Source organism: Crotalus tigris, unplaced genomic scaffold, assembly GCF_016545835.1.
Source record: "Crotalus tigris isolate CLP2741 ecotype Arizona unplaced genomic scaffold, ASM1654583v1 scf7180000017690.20705106771:4171800, whole genome shotgun sequence".
In the NCBI taxonomy this organism is placed as follows: Eukaryota; Metazoa; Chordata; class Lepidosauria; order Squamata; family Viperidae; genus Crotalus; species Crotalus tigris.
In genome coordinates this window covers 103,027-128,765 of record NW_024096569.1, presented here as the reverse complement: position 1 = coordinate 128,765, position 25,739 = coordinate 103,027, and the positions used below count along the sequence as shown (strand labels likewise).

The 25,739-nt window shown below is 53.3% G+C and overlaps 1 protein-coding gene across 1 annotated transcript; it reads right to left on the bottom strand.

Moving 5' to 3' along the window:
• Positions 1-510: 510 nt before the first annotated feature.
• Positions 511-25,706, bottom strand: FXR2 (FMR1 autosomal homolog 2). The gene is made up of 17 exons (XM_039337854.1): positions 25,356-25,706; positions 16,610-16,662; positions 12,175-12,268; positions 12,017-12,088; positions 11,061-11,209; positions 10,558-10,651; positions 8,193-8,309; positions 6,908-7,078; positions 4,816-4,894; positions 4,300-4,409; positions 3,070-3,156; positions 2,670-2,880; positions 2,382-2,576; positions 2,016-2,216; positions 1,721-1,816; positions 1,224-1,333; positions 511-1,108 (listed from the first exon to the last, which is right to left on the bottom strand). Exons 1-17 carry the CDS (start codon positions 25,404-25,406, stop codon positions 1,007-1,009), a joined length of 1,992 nt encoding a protein of 663 aa, XP_039193788.1. The 5' UTR covers positions 25,407-25,706; the 3' UTR covers positions 511-1,006.
• Positions 25,707-25,739: the final 33 nt, after the last annotated feature.

Below are 25,739 nucleotides of genomic sequence, written 5' to 3'. Positions count from 1 at the left end.
CCAAAGAGTTGGGTTTTGTTTTTTTTATTCTCTTTTTAAATACTGTACAGTGAAAAATAAATAGTCTCAACCGTCACAGATCAAGTCCCCCCCCCTTTTCCCCCACCCACAAACACACAAACTCGAGACCGCCAGCCTGGCTGCTCTTCTCTCCCACAGTGTTTCTCAGGAAAGGAAAAGAAAAACAGGGGAAAGGGGGGTGGGGAGGAGGGAGGGCCAGGCTGCAGGCCGCTTGCCCCCCCCCAAGTCCTCCCTACCCGGGCAGGGCTGCCTCCCCCTTCTCAGCTTGGACCCCCGGTGGGGGGGGGGGCGAGACCCTAACCCGGGTCTGAGGGCTCCCGACTCCAAGGCCCTCGGTTTGACTTAACGCGAAGAAAAAAAGAAAAAAAAACAAAGCACTCCGCTTTTGTGTTTGTGTGTCTCTCTGCATGTGTGTGTGTGTGTGTGTGTGTGTGTGTTTGCGTTATCAGAAGGCACAGATTGCTTCCCCTCCCCCAATTCCTTCCCCAGTTTGAATAGCCGGTTATTTATTTATTTTTTCTCACATTAGTTTCAAAACGAAAAAAAAGCCTTTTTTTTTAAAGTCACCCAAAAAAAAAGCCCCAGATGCATGAAAGTAGTTGTATTTTCACCTGCCCCCTCCGCCCCCCCTCCTGTCAGCGCCTCTCAGGAGGGGGGGTGACGAGCTCCTCAGACCCCCCCCTTTTACACACTTAGAGGGCAGAGACAAAGGAGGAGGGGGGGGTTCAGACTGCCCTCTCTGGCCGGCTGGCCGCCATCGCTTAAACCAGGATGCGTTTTTAAGACGTTTCCCATCTTTGGCCAGCTCTGAAATTACCTGGGGAGGGGCAGGGGGTGGTGGTTTGTTGGAAACCATGGTTCTCGCCTTTTTAACGAGACCGGTGTGTGGTGTTTATTTCGCTTCTCTTGAAGATGTTGTTGCAAGCAGGTGGAAAGTAGGGGTAGGAGAGGAGGAGGGCTCGGTGGGCGGCCCCGGGGGGGGCCCTTAGGACACCCCGTTGACCAGGGGGGCCACCTCCACCTCGGCCGTGGCGCTGTGCTCCCCGTTCTCCGAAGGGCCGTTGACCAACTTGCTGCTCGCCTCTGCCTGGAAGAACGGGAAGAGGACAGGGGGGCTTTGGCCACGCCGGCCACGCTGCCTTGGACCCCCTCGCCGGAAGCCGGGGCCCTGGGACCCCCTCACCCCCTGCAGACCCCCCTACCTTTGGTTTGGGCAGGCTGCCCTCGGCGGGGGCCTTCTCCTGACTCTCTCGGCGGGGGGGGCCCTGGCGACTCTGGGACTCGGCTCGGGAGATATAATCTGCAACCGTCACTGCGGAGGGGAGAGAGAGAGAGAGGAGGGGGTGTCAGAAGAGCCGGGGGGAGGACGCTTTCTGCAGCCGGAGGTCGTCCTTGGCTGGCGGCCACAACGGAGCCCGGAATTTACACCGCTAAGTGAGACAAGTTGGGAGTTTTGCTCCTTTTTGTGACCGTTCCCGCCACATCCGAGGGCTTTGCTCGTCCCAAAAGGGGACCCTGGGACCCCACCAGTCACTCGCCAAGCGTCTGAATGTTGAACGGACGATCGCGGGGGAGGCTGCGACCGTCGTTAAGTGCGGAAAAGTGATCCGAAGTCCCGCGTTTGCATGCCGTTGTAGAACGGTCACTAAACAAACCGTTCTGAGCGTCAAGGATCGCCCGTCACGCCGCGGGCTCTTACCCGGCTGGCGATCCCGACTGATGGAGCTGTCCACGCGGTTGCCACGGTTACGGCGGCGTCGGCTTCGGTTGCGTCTTTGCGGCTTCGACTCCTCCTCTGGTGGAGAAGACATGGGGAGGACATTTAGAGAGGGGACATTTCGCGCGCACCTCCTGCCCGGCTCCTCCTGGCAGCCGTGAGGGCCATGGGGAGAGGGGGGGAACCTAAAGAGGAGCCCCACATCGAGACGGCCAGCTAGGCTGTTTTCCTCCTCCGAGGGGGGGGCATGGGGACCAGGCGCCCCCACCCCGCTCACCGGTGCCGTTCTCGTTAACGGACGTGCTGTCGGACTCCAGAGCCCCGTCCATGACGGTGGTGTCGTCGTCGGTGCGACGTCGTCGCGAGCGGCGCCGGCGGTTGCTGAGCGGCTGGGACTCGCTGGCATCGGTGTCCCCGGCCTGCTCGGCCTCGGTGTTCTCCAGCAGGCTGTAGGGGTTGCTGTCTGGGTCCCTCAAGACTGCGGAGAGGAAGGGCCGGTTGGCAGGCAAGACCCTCCTCCGGCTGTGGGGCAGGCAGAGGTGGATTCCTCCAGACCCCCACTCCCCTAACCGGACGCCCCCTCCGGGCCCCGGGAAGAGCCGAGGGCTGCCTCTTCCGCCCCCCCCCCCAGGCCGGCCCGTACCTGAGCTGATGGAGGAGGTGCTGTGCTTGCTGCCGCCCCCGCGGGGGGCTGGCGCAGGCCCCCGGCCCCGCCCTGCCCCTGGCCGCCGCCGGCCGTCCTCCAGGCGAGGCTCCCGGTCGCTGGGGGGCGGGCCCTCGTAGTCCTCCCTCTTCTCCGACTCCGTCTCAGAGGCGTTGGAGGCGTCCGAGTTGGTGGCTGGGGCGGGAGAAGGGAAGCAAATGGGGGTCCCGGTTCCCACGTGGGCTCCGGAGGACAAACCTCCCCCTCCCGTCCGCCACCCGGACTCACCGTAGCCCGAATTGGGGGCCCTGCGCCCACGGCCGCGCCCGCCGTAGCTGCCGCCGTAAGTCCGGGTGCTGTGCAGGGAGGAGGTGCTCTCGTCCGTGGTGTAGCCCCCCCGCTCTTTCTCCGGGCGGGCGGAGAGGGGCCGGAAGCCCAGGCCGATCTGGCGCAGCTGCTCGTCGATCTGCAGCCTCTCCAGGCGCAGCTGCTCCACTTCCTGCCGGGCGGGGGGGGGGGGGGAGGAGGAAGAGGAGAGCTGGGGAAGGGCTGCCACCAGGTGCTCCCCGTGGCGGGGGGGAAAGGCACCTGAGGGCAGGGGGAGGAGCCCCAGAGAAACCCATCGGCCCAGCATCCTCCCTCTGGGAAGGGCAGTATGTGTTTGTGTTGTGTGTGTGTGTCTCCTTACCTGGAGGTAGGAGAGATGGTACTCCAGCAGGGCCTGGGCGTTGCTGATGTTCTCCCGCGTGCCCACAAAGATGAAAGGGACCATGCCCTACAGGGAGGGAGGAAGAGGATGGAAGAGGGGGGCCAGGGCCAGGCCCCTCGGCTCCATGACTAGGGGGGTCTGGGTGGGGGGAGCAGCAGAGGCCCCCCTTCAGGTCCCAGCGAGGCTGCCTCGCTTGTGGGGGACGTCGAAGAAGGAAAAAAAGAACGGAGTAGGCAAAGCGCGTACAGGGGGGCAACAGGGGGAGGGGATGCCTGGAGTGGGACGGCAGAGCAGGGGGGGCTCCTCCTGCCCCCAACCCAAGAAGCTGCCCTGCGTTGGAAGAAGCCACCCCAGGGCGGGAGGGCCTGGAAGCGGACGGGCAGCCCAGGTGGGAGGCCCCTCCAGGGCCTGGATGGACACAGGCACGGAAAGGCTCCCGGGAAGGGGGGGCAGAAAGGGCCCTGGGGTTGTTGGGGCTCTCCGCCCTTGCGGACGTTTCATGGCCCAAATAGGTAACGTCATCAGTGCTCGGAGGGAGGGATGTTTGAAGACTGGGAGGGAGGGAGGGAGGGAGGAGGACTGTGGGGTCCTTGGTGCTCTCTGAGCTTGGCGGTTTTCTTGTAGACATTTCCTGACCCAACTAGGTAACAACATCAGTGCTTGAAGGGTTGGCAGGGAGGAGGAGGAGGAGGAAGAAGAAGAAGAGGAAGAGGACTGTGGGGTCCTTGGGGCTGAGCTGGGTGGCTTTCTTGCAGACATTTCATGACCCAACTAGGTTACATCATCAGTGCTAGAAGGGAGGAGGAGGAGTGGGGGAAAGGACAAGGGGGAGGTGGAGGAGGAGGGCAATGACAACTTTGGGGTCCTTGGTGTTCTCTGAGATGGGTGGTTTCCTTGCCGACGTTTCATGACCCAACTAGGGAACATCATCAGCGCTAGAAGGGAGTGTGGGGTTTGCAGAGGGGAGGGGGAGAGGAAGGACTGTGGCTGGTCTCCTTGCAGGCGTCTCAGGGCCCACAGAGGGGACGTCATCAGCGCACTCATCATGACGGTGTCACCTCGTAGGGCCACGGAAGGCCGGCAAGCGCCAGAAACCCCACAGCCCAACCCTGAGCCAGGAATGCCCCCTTAGAGACCCCCCTGTTCCGAAAGGGGGGGCCGAGGGAAGCGGGGGGGGGGTCAGCCTGGCTGCTGGCCTCGCGGACACACCTCCTCGCGGGGATTCTTCTTGTCGTTGTCCCCTTCCACCCGCACTCGGACCACGCCAGACTTATCCACAATCTCCTGGATGACCTTCCCGTTCTTGCCGATCACTTTTCCTGCAGCGGGACGGAGGAAGCGGGGCTGACGAGGAGAGGGGGGGGGGGCCGCAGCGCCCGGACGCCTGGCCTGGCCGCCAAGCAGGGCCGCCTCGGTTGCCCCACTCGGAGAGAAGGCGGCGGGGCGGCGGTGCCACGTGGCACCTCCATCACGGCGCCACAATCACAGAGGCTTGACAGCTCCTCCGCGCCCCTAAGGCCAGGGGTCTCCCACCTCGGCCCCTTCAAGGCTTGTGGACTTCAACTCCCAGAACCCCCTACGGCCAGCCTCAGGGGGTCTGCCCCTAAGAAGCCCCAAGTGGCCAGCTGGTGCTGCCCATCAAGCCGCCAAGGGCAAAGTAAATATATTTGGGGGGGGGGGAGTGAGGGAAAAGGGAACCCCGCAGGATGGCCCAGTCTCACTCACCGACCAGATTCCGGGGCACCTGGACCGAATCCTCCGAGAACTCCAGGAAGCTCCTGGCCTGCTTGCAGGCTTCGGGGGTCTAAGGGCAAAACGGAAGGCCACAGACTCGGTCTTACGACGCCAAGAGCCACGGACGCACCCCACAGGGGGTGGGCACCCTGGTGTGGCCAGCCCAGAAGCCCCTCTGGGCAGCCCAGCCCCTCCCTCCCCTCCTCCCCCTTCAACCCAGGAACCGGCCGTCTTCTTGGCTGCTGTCGGAGCAGAGGGGCAAAGATGGACGGGCTGTCCTTGGCTTCCCACGGCTTGTTTAGTGACCGCCCAAGCAGTGGTTCTCCACCTGTGGGTCGGGACCCCATTTGGGGTCGAACGACCATTTCACGGGGGTCGCCAAACAACGCAGTCCGCCATTTTTTCCCCCTTTTCCTTAGCTGTGCTACTCCCTTTTAGTCTATTGGCTTTTGAAAGCCAATAGAATAGACTCTCTTGAATAGAGTCTAATTCTATTGGCTTTCCAAAGCCAATAGGAATTGTCCAGGCTGTCTCTGCCCTGCTGAGCCCGCCAAAAGTCCCATTCTGCAAACGGTGCCGTACCAGTTGAGTAGTCCTCGACTTACGACCGGTTGAGTAGTCCTCGACTTACGACTGGTTGGGGGTCGCGGCATTAAAAAGGTTGAGAACCACTGGCCCAAAGCTACAACAGCGCTCAAAAAGGTGACTTATGGCCCCTTTTCGGACAATGAACGACCGCTGTGCTATCCCCGTAGTCACGGGATCAAAATTTGGACATTTTTTTATAAAATGTTTTATAGGTGGCATTTGGATCCCCAAAAGTTATCTTGTATGTATCCCCAACTTGCAGCCCAAATGTTGGAGATGTGGTAGTTTGGATGCATCTTACTTCATATTTGGTGGACTTGCAGATATATAAAAGCTTTTTTGGATTAAAATTTGGTGGAACATTCAAAATATTTTTAAAAGAAAGTTTACTCCTCACCTATTTTTGTTGGGTATGATTGTAGATTTTGATGTTAAGGAAACTAATTTGATGTTGAATTTAATAACAGCAGCAAGGCTGCTGGTAGGGCAATATTGGAAGAAGGATTGTTTGCTAACTATAGAACAATGAACGCTTAAAGTGTCAAATTTAGCAGAAATGGCTTTCTGCTTATTTGAAGGATCATTCAAAAGAAAGATACATTTCGGTTTGGAGAAGATGGATAGATTATATTCAGAATAAATATGGGACTAAAAAGTTCCATTTATTTTATGAATAAATTTTAGATTATTATTATTAATAATAATAGTTTAGTAGAGTGGAATTTTTATTATGTTGTATTGTTTATGAATTAGGATTTTAATTTGTTTATATGATTAAGTTTATTTGCAAATTGTTTATTCTGTGTTAAAAGGGAGTTAAAGCACATTATATTTGTTTATCTACATAGTTGGTTAATGTTAGTTAGATTATGATTATATTTTTTACCCTGTATTCAGCTCTGGGAAGTGGGGGAAGGATGGGTGGGTTTGGGATATATTTTGTAATTTTTGTAAAACTTTTTAATAATAATAAAAAAAAATTTGGACGCCTGGCCAACGGACTCGTAGTTATGACCGTGGCTGTGTCCTGCGGGTGTGTGTGTGTGTGATGCGATCCCCTTTTTGGAGGCCTTCTGACGAACAAAAGTGGGGAGGCCAGGATCACTTTATCGACCGCGTTGCTGACTTTACAACCGCGGCGATTCACTTAACAACGGTGGGCGGAAAACGGGGCAAAAATTCGCTCAGCAAAGGTTTGGGAGTTAGCCAAAGTAAATTTTGGGCTCCATTGTGGCCGTATCGTCGTATTTTTGTTTTTTTTTTTAAAAAAAGAAAAACTCTTTGAAGGCCAAAGCTGCTGTGGAAGGTCAGCTCCAGATGTTGGCTCCCTGGGCTGTTTTTGAGCTTGGCCACCCAAATCACCCTGGGTATTTGAGCCCCCCCCCCCAGCACAGATCTCCTGGCTCTGGAGTGGGCGAAGGAGAGTAGTCAGGGTGTCAAAGGCCCCAACTGACCCAAACACACACAGCCACACCCCGGGAGGGGGGCTCCTCACCTCCCCGTAGATGCGGAAGGTGCAGGTCTCCTCGTCCAGCTCGATGGCCGTGACGCCCGTCACTTTGCGGGCCTGCTGGATGTTGGCGCCGTGGGTGCCGATGGCCAGGCCCATCAGGTCCTCCCGCACTGTGAACTCCTCCTGGAAGGCCGAGGCCAGCTGCTTGCTCGTCTGCAGGGAGGGAGGGGTCCGGTGAGAAATGGGGGGGGGGACTTCCAAATGGCCTGAAACACCCCACCACCACCACCACCACCACCCTTCCCCTTCCTCCCATCCTCAGTGCAGAGGGACTGGATCAAAAGATGGGGCGGGGCGTCCCTTGATAATCTTTACCGTCATATTTTTTTTTTTTTTTTTACTATGGGCACAACAGCACACCTCAAAAATGGAATTCGGTTGCCCGCTCTCAAAGTGAAACACACACACGACACACACACACACATACTAGCAAGGAGAAACTTCCTGACAGTGAGAACAATGAACCAGTGGAACTACCTGCCTCCAGAAGCGGTGAATGCTCCAACACTGGAAGTTTTTAAAAAGAGACTGGACAGCCATTTGTCCGAAATGGGATAGGGTTTCCTGCCTGAGCAGGTTGGACTAGATGACCTCCAAGGTCCTTTCCGGGCCTCTTATTCTGTTATTCTTCTTTCTTTCTTTCTTTCTTTCTTTCTTTCTTTCTTTCTTTCTTTCTTTCTTTCTTTCTTTCTTTCTTTCTCTTTCTTTCCTTCCTTCCTTCCTTCCTTCCTTCCTTCCTTCCTTCCCTCCCTCCCTCCCTCCCTCCCTCCCTCCCTCCCTCCCTCAACACTGGAAGTTTTTAAGAAGAGACTGGTCAGCCATTGGTCCAAAATGCTACATAGGGTTTCCTGCCTGAGCAGGGGGTTGGACTAGATGACCTCAAAGGTACCTTCCAAATCTTTTATTCTGTCATTCTTTCTTTCTTCCTTCCTTCCTTCCTTCCCCCCCTCCCTTCTCCAGCACTGCAAGTTTTTAATGGCGTAGGGTTTCCTGCCTGAGCGGGGGGGTGGACTAGATGACCTCCAAGGTCCCTTCCATCATCATCATCATCATCATTATTATTATTATAATATACAACCTATGTATAGACCCACACCCCTACATATAGATAGATATGAAATAGAATTCGGGCTGGCACAGAAACGCAGGCACTTCCCAGGCTTCAGGCCAAGGGACACACACACACACACACACACACACACACACACACACACACACCACGGGCCCGGCCGCTCCGCCTGCTGCTTTTTTCCTCCCCAACTCTGACCTCCAGGTGTTTGTTGGCCTCCTCGTTGCGGGACATCAGCATGAGCTTCGTCCGGATGCTGCGCAGATGCATGTCGCCCAGCAGGGACGCCCTCTTGACCGTGGACTCGTTCGTGGACTAGAGAGAGAGAAGGGGGGGGGGAGAGTCAGAGAGAGAGACCCCCCCCCCGATCTGGTCAAAAAAGGCAGCTCCAGCCAAGGATTCCTCTGTGATTCTGGCTCTCTACCTAACGTGGCCGATGGGCAAGCGGCTGGGTTATCTGCGTAAAAGCGTCAGACGACTTCGAGAGAGCGCGGTTTAGGAAAAAAAATAATAATTTTACGTTCAATATATTTAGCTAACTAGACGCTAACTAGAGGCTTCAAGGAGAGAACCAAGCTAGAACTAAGGAGACATTTCCTGGCAGTCAGAACAGTTAACCAGGGGAATGAAAACAAGCAACGGATGGAAATTGATCAAGGAGAGAAGCAACCTGGAACTAAGGAGAAACTTCCTGACAGGGAGGACAATTCACCAGTGGAACTCCTTGCCACCAGAAGTTGTGGTGCTCCATCACCGAAGGCTTTTAAGAGGAGAGTGGACAGCCACTTGTCTCAAATTGTATAGTCTCCTGCTTGAGCAGGGGGCTGGACTAGAAGATCTCCAAGGCCCCCTCCAGCTCTATTCTTTGATTGATTAATTCAGTGATTGATTCATTGATTGGCTGAAGGCAGGACAAGAAACAACGGATGGGAACTAATGAAGGAGAGAAGCAACCTGGAATTCAGAAGAAACTTCCTAACAGCGAGGACAATTCACCAGCGGAACAGCTTGCCACCAGAAGTCATGGGCACTCCATCACTGGAAGCCTTTAAGAAGAGATTATTGGGCAACCATCTGTCTGGAATGGTGCAGGGCAATGGTTCTCAACCTGTCGAACGACCATTTCACGGGGGTCGCCAAACAACGCAGTCCGCCATTTTTCCCCCCTTTTCCTTAGCTGGGCTCCTCCCTTTTATTCTATTGGCTTTTGAAAGCCAATAGAATAGACTCTCTTGAATAGAGTCTCATTCTATTGGCTTTCAAAAGCCAATAGGAATTGTCCAGGCTGTCTCTGCCCTGCTGAGCCCGCCAAAAGCCCCATTCTGCAAACGGTGCTGCACCAGTTGAGTAGTCCTCGACTTACGACCGGTTGGGGGTCGCGGCATTAAAAAAGTTGAGAAGCACTGGGATAGTCTCTCCTCCATGAGCAGGGGGCTGGACTAGAAGACCTCCAAGGCCCCTTCCAAGTACGTAGTTCTATTATTCTGACGCCTAAAGACAGTGCAGGATGTTCTGGGTGCAAATTCTTCACAAATTTGGATAAAAACGGACGTCGCTCCCAAAGAGCAACTGAGGGATTTTAGGAAGGCTGAACAGGCGCTCTCCGAATTTAATGGCCTTTCCAGAGGTGGCCACAAGAGGGCAGCCAAGAACCACACTAGAGGAATCATTGACTCACAACTATTTGCGTACTGACCGTCCCAAGTTACAACGGCGCTGAAAAAAAGTGCCTTATGGTTCACACTTGTGACTGCAGCAGCAGCCCCATGGTCATGTGATCAAAATTGGGGGGCTTGGTGTGTATGTACGGGCAGTGGCAGCACCCCAGGGTCGTGTGACCCGCCCAGCGTGACCTTCCCAGCTGCTGTCTGACCAGCCAGATCGATAGGGGAAGTTGGACTCGCTGAACGAGAGCATGGTTCACTTAACAACCAGGGGGAAAACGTCGCCAAATTGGCCGTTGACTCACGTGACCATCGCTCTGCTTAGGAATGGAGATTCCGGGCCCCATCGTGGTCGTTAGCCGAGGACTACCTGGCCTTACGTTTCTTATAGGACGAGGTGATACCACATCATTACTCTGGATACCCCAGCCTAGGGGTGGGGAATCTAAGCTCTTTTATGACTGGAGGACTTCAACTCCCAGAATTCCTCAGCCAGCCATGCTAAGGGAAAGGGGAGAGGTTTCCAAGCTGAGCCATGCTGGCTCAGGAATTCTGGGAGTTGAAGTCCACCAGTCATGAGGGGGCCATAGTTTCCCCCATGCTGGCTCAGGAATTCTGGGAGTCAAGAAGTCATGAAGGGGGCCATAGTTCCCCCATACTGGCTCAGGAATTCTGGGAGTTGAAGTCCACAAGTCATAAGGGGGCCATAGTTCCCCCATGCTGGCTCAGGAATTCTGGGAGTTGAAGTCCACAAGTCATAAGGGGGCCATAGTTCCCCCATGCTGGCTGAGGAATTCTGGGATTTGAAGTCCACAAGTCCTAAAAGAGCCCGGGTTCCCTACTCCTGCCCCAGCCAGTCTGTTAAGACACACACACATACACACAACGCAGCTTCTTACAAGGATGATGAGTTCGCTGCTGGTGCTACTTAGGAAGATGCAGTTGGCGCCCACCGCCTTCTTGAATTCCTTGTGCACGTTTTCGTTGGAACAGCTGTGAGGGGGAAACGGAAGGTGTTAGCACAATTCAGACAATCGACACATTGGAAGCAGGAGTGGAAGCAGAAGCAGCTGTGGCTTCCAAAGGAGGATTATCCAGCCATGGCCGCTTGAAGACCTGTTTCCTTCAACTCCCAGCTTTTTTCATTTGGTCAAAGTCAAGATATATTACGTCTACCGCGTTCCCACCGTCTATTGAGAAAATTATCTATCTATTAAGACAGTTACCAAAAAATGAGTTAAAGGTAGTCTATAGGCACAACTGTCCTTGTCCCAAGCATGCTGAATGTTGTCAAAACCCTTGCTGACCGGGGAATTCTGGGAGTCCCAGAATTCCCCAGGTTGGGCTGACAATTGGCAATTCTCCGGCAGACGGACACGCAATTCCCGCCAAGGACACTCACGCCTCCTTCAGGTCTTCCGGGACCGCAATGGTGACTTTGAAGAAGCTGCACTTGGTGGCCACTTTGCTGGGGTTGACGGGCCGCAATCGCTCCAAGGTGACAATTTCGTTGTAGATGGCGTCGCAAGCCGCGTACTCTATGACGTAAAACTGCAAGAGAGGGCAAGGCTGGAGAGAAGGCAGAAGAGGGGAGGGGAGGGGAGGGGCCACAGGCCTCACCAGCCACGAGTCTGGGAAAAGCTCCCAAAGGAGATGATATACAAGGAATCACGTAGGAGCTGTGGGAGGGAGGGAGGGAGAGGAAAGAAAGGAAAGAAAGGAAAGGAAAGGAAGGAAGGAAGAAAGAAAGGAGGAAGGAAGGAAAGGAAAAAGAAAGAAGAGAGGAAGGAAGGAAAGAAGGAAAAAGAAAGAAGAGAGGAAGGAAGGAAAGAAGGAAAAAGAAAGAAGAGAGGAAGGAAGGGAAAAGAGGAAGGAAGGAAGGAAGGAAGGAAGGAAGGAAGGAAGGGAAGGAAAAAGAAAGAAGAGAGGAAGGAAGAGGAAGGAAGGGAAAAGAAAGAGGAAGGAAGGAAGGAAGGAAGGAAGGAAAAAGAAAGAAGAGAGGAAGGAAGGAAGGAAGGAAGGAAGGAAGGAAGGGAAAAGAAAGAAAGGAAGGAAGGTAGGAAAAGAAAGGAGAGAGGAAAGAAGGGAGAGGGGGAGAGATGGAGGAGAGTGAGAGAGATGGAGAGAAATGGGGAGAGAGAGATGGGGAGAGAGTGAGAAAGAGATGGGGAAAGAAATGGGGAGAGATGGAAAGAGAGAGAGAGAGAGACAGACAGACAGAGATAGAGCGATAGATATAGATATAAATAGAGGATCGATGATGATAGATAGAGAATGAGAAAGAGACAGACAGATAGACAGAGAGAGAGAGAGAGAGAGAGAGAGAGAGAAGGGGGGGGCTGCTGTCCCAAGACTTACATCTCCTTTCATCATCCGGACTCTGGCCAGCCACCAGCCGCAGGGCTCGTGCTCGTTCGCGCGGGAATACACCTGGAAACACGAGGGGCGTTGGAGCCGAGCCAGCCCTTCCCCTGCCCTGCTCTCCCCCACCCCGGCTCTGAAATGGGCCACCTCACCTCCACCTCGTCCCCGTCGGAGATGTCCTTGCTGTAGTCTGTGGGGGGGGGCAGCCGCACGTCCCCAAAGGGAATCTGCCGTTCCGGTTGCCAGCTAGGAGAAGGCAAGAGCCCGGCATTAAACCCGGGCCAGATCACAGATTGAAGAGTCCTTCGGAAAGGGGAATCAACCGTCGAAAGGAGAGCGGATTCCAGACCGCCCTTTGTCCAGAATGGTGTAGGGTCACCTGCTTGAGCAGGGGGTTGGACTAGAAGACCTCCAGGGTCCCATCCAGCCCTAGGATTCCATGATTGTATTATAATCAGTGGAACAACTGGCCTCCAGAAGTTGTGGGTGCGCCAACGCTCAAGGTGCTTAAGAAGAGACTGGACAGCCATTTGTCTGAAATGGGACAGGGTTTCCTGCTTGAGCAGGGGGTTGGACTAGATGACCTCCAGGGTCCCCGTCCAGCCCTATTCCTTTGTGTTCCATGCTCTCTGCAACATTCAACCCAATTCATACTGGTCGTGGTGGATGCACAGATGCCCTCGACAAGTGGGGCAATATACCGTCCCCTCGTTGTGACTCTGGGGCTGAAAAGCAAGCCACCCAACACGTAGCGACGGAGTGTCAAAACAAAAACCCATCCTGGAGTTTTCGCTGACTTCCTGACTGTGACAAATGAAGTTAAGACATTATATTTGCAACTTAGGTGTATACGTTGGTAATCTCTCTGTTAAGGTTTCAGATTTTATCTTCTAGGTGCTGCATTTTACTCCCGTGTTCCTTTTGACTGAAATAGGATGTGAATGCACAATACGATAGATAGATAGATAGATAGATAGATAGATAGATAGATAGATAGATAGATAGATAGATAGATAGATATAAAGAGAGAGAGAGAGATGAGAGAGAAAGATAGCATTAGATGTAGGTAGGAAGACAGATGATAGATGGATAGGCAGATAGACAAAATAGGTAGGTAGAGATTGAATTAGAATTAGACGACAAAGACAGACAGACAGATAGATGATGGATAGATGAGACAGATATATACATATATGTTGGCAGGAGCCAACGAAAGCTAGGTCTGCTTTTTAAAAAACTTTTAAATGTTTTATATTTAAACTTTTAACGTTTTATAAAACTTTTAATGTTTTAACTTTTCCTGGTGCTCACATTTTATTTCTTAGTAGATAGATAGATAGATAGATAGATAGATAGATAGATAGATAGATAGATAGATAGATAGATAGATAGATAGATAGATAGATAGATAGAGATATAAAGAGAGAGGGAGGATAGATGAGAGAGAGAAGTAGCATTAGATGTTAGGTAGGAAGACAGATGGATGGATAGGCAGATAGATAAATAGGTAGGTAGAGATTGAATTAGAATTAGATGACAGATAGATAGATGATGGATAGATGAGACAGAGATAGATAGATAGATGGATAGATAGATAGATAGATAGACAGACAGACAGATATGGATGGATGGATGGATAGATAGATAGATAGACAGACAGACAGACAGATAGATAAGCATGCTCTCTGCGCTGCACACCGCTGGCTACCGAGTGTGGCCTTTCCATATCTGACCTGCCGAGAGAGGGGAACGGCGTCTAAAGTTTTGCAGCGTGGGAGAAAGAAAACCTCCGTCCAGCTGTGAGATCTGTTGCCCCGGCTTAGCCAAGCACAGCGGCTTCAAGGCCAGCTGCAGCCTGCCGTCCCTTTCCAGGGATCGAGCATTGGCCAGGCTGTGCTAGAAGCAGTAGAGAAGGGGGTCCTTGCTCTCCTGGGCGCCCCAGATCATCTGAAGGGAACAAAACCCCCCATTTGCCATAAACGAGGTTGATTTCAGCGGGGCTGAAAAATCAAAAACTCCCCATTCCGGAGTCTGAAAGAGCGGGAGGGGGCGCAGGGGGGGAGGGAGGAGAAAAGGCAGGGAAGGGGACGCTGCCCACCCTGAGCAGAGTCAGCACCGGGAGGGGCTTTGGTGACTCAAAGCCAACCTTCTTTGCCCTCCTGAGCCCCCTCCCCAAGGACAGCCGACCGCTGCTTCAGGACCCCCTCCCCCCCCCCCCGAGCCTGCAGCCCTGGGAACTGGCCGTGGTGCTGCAAGGCGGTCTGGTTAGCCAGCATTTCTAGCCCACCCACCCCCCCTTGGAGAAAGCAGGGCGGGTGGGCACAGCAGCTGGCAGGAGGGAGGGCCAACCGGCTGGCCGAGACCCAGGAGTGGCTGCCAAGAAGTAGCCGATCAGGGCGAAAGCCCATCTGCCACTCCCTGTGGCCAGAGAGCAGGGAAGGGTGACAGAGCAAGGAGGGGGCTCAGCCACGAATTCGGAGCACCCTCTTGCTCAGCTCAACACACACAGAGAGAGAGTCCACCCACTCTCCTTTTCACAAATGCAGAATTTGCTTTGAGAGAAGCACAGAACGACAGAGCTGGGAGGGGGCTTCAGAGGTCTTCTAGTCCAACCCCCTGCTCAAGCAGGAGAGCCTAGACCAGGGGTAGGTAACCTTGGCTCTTGTATGACTCGTGGACTTCAACTCCCAAAATTCCCCAGCCAGCATACTCCTTGTGGCCCTGCTTAGTCTCTTACAATCCCTTCCTCTCCAATCTCTCTGCTTTAAGGGATAGGTGAGGACATGAAATAGGGCAGGGATCTCCAACCTTGGCAACTTTAAGACTGGTGGACTTCAACTCCCAGAATTACCCGGCCAGCATACTCATTGTGGCCCTGCTTACTCTTTTACAATCCCTTCCTCTCCAATCTCTCCGCTTTAAGGGATAGGTGAAAAAAAAAAAAAAACAGGCATGGCTGGCTGGGGAATTCTGGGGGTGGAAGTCCACCAGTCATAAAAGAGCCAAGGTGGCCTACCCCTGGCCTAGACCATTCCAGATAAGTGGCTGTCCAGGGTCTCTTCTTCAAAGCCTCCATTGATGGAGCACCTACAACTTCCAATGTCAAGCAGTTCCCCTGGCTAATCGTCCTCTCTGTCAGGAACTTTCTGCTCAGTTCCAGATTCTAGGAATGTCCAAGGCTGTCCACTCTTCCTCCTGGGGCCTCGGCATGGTGACCCTGAGACCACCTCCTCAACGCTGCTGTGTCATGCCTACGTGGGGGAGAGGCCACGCATTGACTGCCATGACATAGCTTGGCTACCTCTCCTGCCCAAGAATGGGGCGCTTGCCCTGAGCTATTTCAGCCCGAGGGGGTCTCTCTATTCAATTAAAGTAAAGAAGCCCACCAGGCCAAGAGGCCAGGGCCCTCCGAGACCGTCACTCATCTTGAGTTGCACAGTACCAAGTCTAATCGCAGGTGGTCCTTGACTCACAAGAGTTTGTGTAGTGAAATCACAACAGCACCGTAAAAAAGGGACCGGTGGCCATTTTTCACGTTTCCAACCCCTGTAGCATCCCCACAGCCGTGTAACCAAAATTTGAACGCTTGGCAGCTGACTCGTATTTATGACGGTCGCAGTCTCCCAGAGGGGGGTCACGTGATCCCCCCCTTTGCAACTCTGACAAGCAGGAAGATCCAGTGTCGGGAATCTGTCTGGTTTAAGACATTATTCCGCTCGCGGCCGATAGCTGTGTTGTTATTATTATATATTACACAGCACCAACGTAATCTATTCAACACCCACCAGAAAATAAAATTATTTACATCTGTCTGCAAGGAGGGGCAATAGCTCTGCTTTCATGATATTTACTTTCAATGCGACTTTTATGTTTTTTTTTTATATCTCTGGTTTTACCCGTTTGTCGTGCGCTAAACAGAGCTGCCTTCGGCGAGATGGGCAGAGAGTTGATAAAATAAGGCCAAAAAAAATGGAAGCAACGTAGAAGTCACAACATAAAAGATTTAAAAATGAAAACAAGATAAAGGAGGCGAGTGAAAAGCCAGGCATTTTGTCAAGAAGCACGCTTGTCACCAAGGAGGGAAGGTTTCCAGTAGGAACTGGTTGGCCTTTCCTAAAAGCTGAAAGCCTTCCGCGCTCAATTTTCAGAAGGGGCCAACCAGTTTATATTAATATAAGGGGACAGACCGGATGAAGCGAAGGAGCTGCTGAAAACCTGGGTTGGGTAAAACGTAGCGTCCACGTAAGACACGGTGCCGAAGCAAATATTCCATTATCATGGTTTAACAACGAATTGGCGTTATCAACTTGCCGCGATTCACACAGCGAATCAAAGACGTGAACCCCTTCTGAGTCTGGATTAGCACGTTTTGTGAACCCAGCCAGAGGGAAAATGCCAGGAACACAACCCCTTTTTAACAGCCCAGGGATACCTGGACGCTTAGCTCTCTCCAAAAGGGCTCTGAGTCACCGTGCCCAAAGCTATCCGCTAAACGGAGAGGGGGGGTCTGCCCCCCCCCACCAGGTCTTTTCCATCTTTCTGTAACAAGAGGCAATGTTGGAAGGGGGGGGGTGTCAAGGCACTCACTTGTTCTCGAAGGATATTGTGACCGAATCTTCATGTACATCTTTAACAAAACCCTGCAAGTGGAAGAGAGAGAGAGAAAAAAAGACAAGAAGTGTTACTGCCCTTTGAAGCGCTCGGTCGGTCTTAAGCGCAAGCGCGGACACCGCCAAGCTGGACCAAGGGGGGAAGTCAGGGCATCCCGGAATCAACACTAGGGAAATCAAGGCTTGGTGTAAATCAAGTTCTAGAGTCACTGGTGTGTGTGTGAGAGAGAGAGAGGGGAGAGAGAGGGAGAGAGAGAGGGAGAGAGAGGGAGACAGAGAGATGGGGAGAGAAAGAGAGAACTAGAGAGAGATGGAGAGAGAGAGAGAAATGGGGAGATAAAGAGAGAGATGGAGAGAGAAAGAGAGATGGAGAGAGAGAGAAATGGGGAAAGAGAGAGGAGAAAGAGAGAGATGGAGAAAGAGATGGAGAGAGAAAGAGAGGGATGGAGAAAGAAAGAGATGGAGAAAGAGAGAGATGGAGAGAGAGAGAAATGGGGAGAGAAAGAGAGAGATGGAGAGAGAGAGAGATGGAGAAAGAAAGAGATGGAGAGAGAAAGAGATGAAGAAAGAGAGAGATGGAGAGAAACACAGATGGAGAGAGAGAGAAATGGGGAGATAAAGAGAGAGATGGAGAGAGAAAGAGAGATGGAGAGACACAGATGGAGAGAGAGAGAAATGGGGAAAGAGAGAGAAGGAGAAAGAGAGAGATGGAGAAAGAGATGGAGAGAGAAAGAGAGGGATGGAGAAAGAAAGAGATGGAGAGAGAAAGAGATGGAGAAAGAGAGAGATGGAGAGAGACACAGATGGAGAGAGAGAGAAATGGGGAGAGAAAGAGAGAGATGGAGAGAGAGAGAGATGGAGAAAGAAAGAGATGGAGAGAGAAAAAGATGAAGAAAGAGAGAGATGGAGAGAGAGAGAAATGGGGAGAGAAAGAGAGAGATGGAGAGAGAAAGAGAGATGGAGAGAAACAGATGGAGAGAAATGGGGAAAGAGAGAGGAGAGAGAAAGAGAGAGATGGAGAGAGAGAGATGGAGAAAGACAGAGATGGAGAGAAAGACAGAGATGGAGAAAGAAAGAGAGATGGAGAAAGAAAGAGATGGAGAGAGAAAGAGATGGAGAGAGAGAAATGGGGAGAGAAAGAGAGAGATGGAGAGAGAAAGAGAGAGATGGAGAAATAAAGAGATGGAGAGACACAGATGGAGAGGGAGAGAAATGGGGAAAGAGAGAGGAGAAAGAGAGAGATGGAGAGAGAGATGGAGAAAGAGAGAGAGATGGAGAAAGAAAGAGATGGAGAAAGAGGTGGAGAAAAAGAGAGATGGAGAGAGACACAAATGGAGAGAGAGAAATGGGGAGAGAAAGAGAGAGATGGAGAGAGAAAGAGAGAGATGGAGAAAGAGAGAGATGGAAAGAGAAAGAGAGAGATGGAGAAAGAGAGATGGAGAAAGAGATGGAGAAAGAGAGAGATGGAGAGAGACACAGATGGAGAGAAATGGGGAGAGAAAGAGAGAGATGGAGAAAGAAAGAGATGGAGAGACACAGATGGAGAGAGAAAGATTCATAAGCAACATTGCAGGCAACCCCAATTTGCAAAACATTATTCTCTGGAGCAGTGAGAGGTAAACAGTAGACAACTTTTACAAATGTGATGAAATTAGGAGTGTAAACCACATTGCGTGATGTGCTCGATTCTTAACAAAACCGCCACCTAACCAGAGCTCACCTGGGGTGGGGTTCCAGCCCCAGACCCCAGCCACTTTAGGGCCTGGAGAGGGTCTCCCACCACGCAAACTCTCTGTGCTCAGGACCCTTCTGTTTCGGAGGCTCCCAAAGGTGGGGGCTTCGAAACATTCAGCTGGAATTGCCAACCGGCTCCTTCCCTAAGCCGCTGGATGATCCAGCTCTGCCAGGCAGTCAAAGGTTCCTGGGGGCTGTTTGGGTACCCCTGCCCACCCCCAGGTTCCGGGCTAAGTGGGGACAAGCGACTCTTGGAGGTTTTGACGTCAGCCTGAGCCCGGCTGATCTTCCCAGCCGCCCGTATCTGATTACAGGTGTCAATTCCGAGACGTCCATTCTGGCCAGAGCGTCCGAGAGAGGGAACGTGGCTTAGGGGAACCCCTCCCCACCCTCAAATCCTAGCCAGGTCCTGACTCCTTTCCATCTGTTTATCGGGGATTGTTTTTCTTCCACCCTCCCAAAGGTGTGAGGCAGTTTCAGACAAGGATCCAACCCCTCAACTGCCCAGCTTGGACCATCCAAACCGCAAGGTGGGGTTCACCCCTCAAAACCTGAGAACTGTTGGGGGGGGGGAGAGAGAAATACAGGCTCAGCAAAGAAATCCTGATTAAATCAGTTCATTGCCCATCTTTGACAGGCTGGGACGGGCCCACGTGCCGGGCAGAAATCTAATCTGATGCTGTACTCTGACGAAGGGGAAAATAATCTGGATTCCTCTGAATTCTTTGCAGTCGTAACAGGAGTGTTTATAACCAGCTAGCCCTGATGACGTTCCCTAGTTGGGTCATAAAATGCCTGCAAGGAAACCATTAAGCTCAGAGAGCACCAGGGATCCTAGTCGTTCTCCTCCTCCTCTCTCTCTCTCTCTCTCTCTCTCTCTCTCTCCAACCCCTCCCCCTTTCTAGCATTGATGATGTTCCTTAGTTGGGTCATGAAACGTCTGCAAGAAAACCACCCAGCTCAGAGAGCACCAGGGATCCCACAGTCCTCCTCCTCTTCCTTCTCCCCCACTTCCTTCTAGCACTGATGATGTTCACTAGTTGGGTCATACAACGTCTGCAAGGAAACCACCAAGCTCAGAGAGCACCAAGGACCCTACAGTCTTCCTTCCTTCCTATGTTCCTTTCTTCCTACATTCCTTCCTTCCAGCACTGATGATGTTCCCTAGTTGGGTCATGAAACGTCTGCAAGAAAACCACCCAGCTCAGAGAGCACCAAGGACCCCACAGTCTTCCTCCTCCTCCTCCTCTGCTCCTTCTTCCTCGCCTTCTTCCTCCTCCCCTCTGCTCCTTCCTCCTCCTCCTCTCCATAACCCACCCAGCCCCCCACTTCCAGCACTGATAATGTTACTAGTTTGGGTAATGAAACCTCTGCAAGAAAACCACTCAACTCAGAGACCACCAAGGACACCCCCCCCATTCTCCACTCCACAACCCCCCCTCCCTTCTAGCACAAAGATGTTACCACCTAGCTCAGGGGTAGGCCACCTTGGCTCTTTTATGACTCATGGACTTCAACTCCCAGAATTCTGGGAGTTGAAGTCCACCAGTCATCGAGGGAGCCATGCTGGCTGAGGAATTCTGGGAGTTGAAGTCCAGGAGTCATAAAAGAGCCAAGGTGGCCTACCCCTGGCCTAGCTGCAACATCTGCAAGGAAACCACCAGGCTCAGAGACCACCAAGGACAACCCCCCCCCCCAAAGTTCAACCCTGAGCTACAAAGATTCTCATTTAATGGATTCCTGGGAGTTGAAGTCCACTCCTCTTAGGGTGGAACACACGGAGCGAGAGGAAGGAGGAAGACAGATCTGGTCACCTCGGAAGCCAGTTCCTAGGGGGCAATGTTGGTTAGAAGAGGGTTTATCCCCAGCGTTCGGTTTCCCTACCTCAGGGGTAGGCCACCTTAGCTCTTTTATGACTTGTGGACTTCAACTCCCAGAATTCCTGAGCCAGCCATGCCTGTTGTTTTTTTTCACCTATCCCTTAAAGCGGAGAGATTGGAGAGGAAGGGATTGTAAGAGAGTAAGTAGGGCCACAATGAGTATGCTGGCTCAGGCATTCTGGGAGTTGAAGTCCACGAGTCATAAAAGAGCCAAGGTGGCCTCCCCCTGACCTAGCTGCAACATCTGGAAGGAAGCCACCAGGCTCAGAGACCACCAAGGACAACCCCCCCCCCAAAGTTCAACCCTGAGCTACAAAGATTCTCATTTACTGGATTCTCGTTTTCCCCGATGCCAAAGGATTGCCAGCTTTCGCAAACCGTTCCCCCCGGAAGCGCAGCACGCCAGATTCCCCTCCTTTGCCCACAGCCCCTGTCAGGGGGGGCACCTGTTTTATTAACAAAGATGGGTGACAAGAAAGGCAATCGTGGATTGATCCTCGAGAGACGGGATGACGTGTCCTGGGCTGAGAGCAAAACAGGCTGCATGCCCAACGGGTGACAGAAGAAAAACAGGTGCTTGGGAGGGGGGGGGGCTGAGGGGGGGGACTGCTCTGCCAGCTGCCCAGGGGCAGCTATGCCACCTTCCTTTCTCCAGAAGCTGGCTTAAAACTGCCTGGGCTTTGTCGACAGGAAATGTCACCATATCAGCCAACGAAAGCTCAAGCAATGTTTCCCACGTGAGACGAGTGGACTTCGATTCCTTGAATCCCCCAGCCAGCAAGGAACTCTGGGAGTTGAAGTCCACTCCTCTTAGGGTGGAACACACGGAGCGAGAGGAAGGAGGAAGGCAGATCTGGTCACCTCGGAAGCCAGCTCCTAGGGGGCAATGTTGGTTAGAAGAGGGTTTATCCCCAGCGTTCGGTTTCCCTAGCTCAAGGGTAGGCCACCTTGGCTCTTTTATGACTCGTGGACTTCAACTCCCAGAATTCCTGAGCCAGCCATGCCTGTTTTGTTTTTTTTTTCACCTATCCCTTAAAGCGGAGAGATTGGAGAGGAAGGGATTGTAGGAGAGTAAGTAGGGCCACAATGAGTATGCTGGCTCAGGCATTCTGGGAGTTGAAGTCCACGAGTCATAAAAGAGCCAAGGTTGCCAACCCCTGTGCCTAGCTACTTGAATACGGAGGTTCTGGAGGCTGAAACATATAAAGGACAGTTGCTGGAATTGGCCATGTCTAGTTTAATGAAAAGAAGGACCGGGGGGGCGACAGGGTAGCAGTCTTCCTATGTCTGAGGGGCTGCCCCAAAGAAAATGTGGGCTCCACCTGAAGGCAGGACAAGAAGCAATGGACGGAGACTAACCAAGGAGAGAAGCAACATGGAACTAAGGAGAAACTTCCTGACAGTTAGAACAATTAACCAGTGGAACAACCTGCCTCTAGAAGTGGCGAATGCAACACTGGAAGTTTTTAAGAAGAGACTGGACAGCCACTTGTCAGAAACGGTATAGGGTTTCCTGCCTGAGCTGGGGGTTGGACTAGATGACCTCCAAGGTCCCTTCTGAGTCTGTTATTCTGTAAGTCTCACCAAACCAGGCCTGAGCTGCCTCTTGTGCGCTCGCTTCCCTGATGGCCTTGAAGAAAGCGACTCGGGACCCTTTTTCACACTTACGACCGCCCCAGGGGTCACGAGGTCCAAATTCACACACTTAGCAACTGGCTCGTATTTACGACGGCCCCGGGATCACGTGATCCCCTTTTGCAACCTTCTGGAGAAGGAAAGTCAAGAGGGGGGAGGGAGACAAATCCAGTTAACGACCGTGTCATTAACTCAACCACTTTGGCAAGAAAAGCCGTAGCATGGGGGCAAAACTGACTTAACCCCTGTCCTGCTTAGCAATGGAAACCTTGGGCTCAATTGTAGCCGTAAGCCGAGGACTGCCTGTCCTCTGCCCGAGACGACCGGCTCTTCTCCCACGTCAAAGACCGCTCCGTCCATTTAGCGTGGACGGGTTAACCAGCTCCCGTCGTCGCTCACCCTCCGAGGAGTATTTATATCTCCTGCGCCCCTTTACCTGCCAACTGGAACACGCGGCCGGCCTAAAATAAAACTGCTGCGTGCTCTTCTTCTCCTCCCACCCCTGTGACCCCCTCATTAAGAGTTCCAGGAAGACTCTTCCTTCGGTTTCAACTTCACTTGCAACACGAAACTACAACCGGCCGTTCCTCAGGGCTGCCTGCCCGAGTATTAAAAAGTATTTTTGCCCCTGTTTTCATGGCAAGCCACACCTGCAGCAACCTCCGGGTAAAACGTTGCACGGAGGGGGAAGAACGTTCCCCCAGGATTGGTTCCCACACAACAAGCCAGACGGGGAAAGTGTTTCAAACTGAGTAGCTTCGTCACAACGGGCCCAGTTAAGCAGCGGGACGTAGCTTCTGATGTCAAGGCAGCCAAGTTACAAGTCTTTCTGGTGGCTGGGCTGTCCCTTCCACAGCCCCTCAGCCTGGGGGGGGGGGTCAGCTGCTTTTCCTAGCCGAGATAAAAGTCTTAGTTCCACTCTCAGAAGATGGACATTATGCCACCGAAGGCGAGAGGAGTCTCCCAAGATTTGGTGGCTTCCTACCAAGACTCTACAAGGGTGCCAAGTCATCTCTGCCCTGGGCGTCCTCTTCTGGGCGGATGTAAGACACAGTCCAGGGAAGGATCTGCTGCTGGAGCTGGTCCTCGGCCTTCTAGCCAAGGGCTACTTGGATGGCTCCCAACTGCAGCTGACACGGCAGATTTCCGACTAGACAAATTCCCCCTTCTTTTGGGGAAACGAAACACTGACTCCTTATTCACACACACACACACACCCCTCAGCCACGAACCTCAACGGCTGGGTGTTGGCCCTGGCCTAAGGCAGCCTCAGAGGATGAGAAACAAAGCAGGCAACTTCAGGAAAAGCCAGGGAAAGTAGATTGGTGGGTGATAAGTACCCTTTCAGATGGGGGAACCAGCTAGCAAATTCCCCTATGAAATGACAATCTGTGTTGGTGGGGAGAGAAAAGATGTGGTTGTCACAGAACTAGTGCATAAGGCTACCGTTATTCCACAGAACATCGGCTGGATAATGAATTTCCTGTGGATTTCAGCTCATCAACTCTGTGGTAAGCCCTCCGGAGTGCCTATTAGGAATTCTGTGATTCCAAAAGTATCACACCTTTAGTGTGCCGAGACCCAGCTTTCAAATCCCAAAGGCCAATTTTTAGTTTGGTCAGCATTCCTGGACAATGGGACACAACCCACCTCATTTCTTAGTGCAATGTGTGAACCAGACAGGTAGAGAAGATCACCTGCAAGGCACCCGATGCTGCAAAAGCTTATTTAAAAAATCATGCTAGGATCAACACCGCTGCCAACGGTGTAGATTTTAAGTTGCTGTGTTGTCCGAATACGGCAGAATGGCTTCTTCTAGCCAGAATAAGCTACAAATAGATGATATAGGATTGAAGCCGAGGGTCTTCTAAATGCAGTAAAAGTGGCTTCTTAAAAACATTTTTTCCCAGTGCCGGTTGCTCAAACGGGAGTCTTTTGAGGACATGTGAGAGCTGCCTGATTGCTGGTAAAAAAAAAAAAAATTCTGCGATATAGCAAACTTATGGCTTTAAAAATAACTTTACTTGATAAAGATGCCATAGCACAGCGCATACAAACGGGCTGAAAATAACCTGCTCTGCTCAGAGTGCCAAGGATTAGGCCTCAAAGGCTTCTGCCTTTGATTTGTGGCCATCTCCATGTCAAACACCGGCTAGCGTGACTCCATCTTGAGGTGGGGTGTCTAAAATTAGCAAAACACACAATCCCACCGCCACCACCCTTACAAAAAAAAAAAAAAGCTAGGTTATGTTACTCCAGCGTGGAACCAGGAACTGCACTAAACGTATCTCTCTTCCATACAGACCAACGAAAGGCCCACGTTGCACACTCTGGGTACCTGCTTCCTCGTTTGAATATACACACGTGTAGACTCCCCAATGTGATTCCTGCATGTCGGACTGCAGCGCTGCAGAGCTATTACAGGAGAGTGTTAAACCCAGGGATTTATCATTCTCTTGTGTCTTCCGCTGAAGAGGGGAAACTGTCTGCAACTGGCAGCCACAAATGTGGAGCTGTCCAACACACCGGACTTTCCTAAGAAGTGTCACAGAGCTGATTCTCAAGCCGGAAGTGGAAACATTAAAAACTGCTGTTTGTCCACGGCTATAGTTAAGCTCTAGTTGGCTGACTGAAGGCCAGGCTGCAAAATCTCCCATTTTCAGGAAAGGGAAAATCCTCCAGCAGAGAGAGGCCTTTCCGAGGGGCTGGCATTTGCTTTGGCAGGGAGGGAAATGCCACTCGCTCTCTTCCCTAGCATGGGATCCCTTACTGGCCATCCATCACGTCGCTCAGGTAGGGTGGGGGGGGCTGCAAAAGGGGCTCGGTTTCCAGTTTCAAAACTGGGGGCTCCCCTCCCCCGCTGCCCCCTTTTTTTAAAAAAAGGGAAACCGAGGCAGCTTCCCTAGGAATGGGAGGGAGGAGGTTTTTCCGGGTCAAGCCAGCAGGCCTCCCTTGCTCCTCAATTGCACCCCCAGCCACCCTCTTCTCCTTCCAAGGCAGGAGGGGTCTTTGGAGGGGCGAAGGGGAGGGCTGTGCCCCAAGGAGCCCCAGGGCGGGCCTCCCTCCAGAAACCCCCCCCCGCCCACCTGGAGGGGCATCTGCCCCTGCCAATCAAAGCCCAAAGGGATACAATTTCCCGGGTGGGCGACCCTCTTCCCTGGGACGGCGGAGGGAGGGAGGGCAGGGGGCGCTCCAGGCCACGGGGGGAGGGAGGGAGGGGGCCACGGGGGGGGCGGCTCCCCTTCTTTTCAAGGGGAGGGGGTGGAGGAGGGGGGGCGCTGGGTCAAGACCCCCTCCCCACCTTAGGGGAGCCGCCCCCCCCCGGCGACCCGTTGAGGGTCCCACCCGGCGCGTCTGCGGGGCTGCTTCTCTTCCTCGCCCCCCCCGGCCCCGCCCCCCGCCCGGCTCTCCCTGGGGACGGGGCCCCGCCCTCCGGTCGCCATGGCGACCCTTCCTTCTCCCCCCCCGCCTCACCTTGTAGAAGGCCCCGTTGGAGCCCCGCACCTCCACGGCCAGGCCCTCCATGGGCCCCGCGGCCGCCAAGGGCGAGGAGCCCCGCGAGGGTTGGCCCGCCGCCCCCGCCGCCGCCGGGGGGATGGGGGCGGGGCGGGGCCCGGCCTCCTCCGGCTCGGCCACCGTGACCGGCCCCAGCCGCGGCCTGGCTCGGCCCGCTGTCCTCTTCTCCCTCCGCCGCCGCCGCCAGCCGCCTCGGGCCTCTCGCGCTGGGCTCCCCGCAGCCGGCGCCGAGCGCTAAGCGAGGCAGGAGCGAGCGAGCGAGCGAGCGCGGGACAGGCCTCCCCTCACGGAGCGCGCGCGCCCTCCCACCCCGGCCGTGCGTGCCGTGCGTGTGCGCGCTGC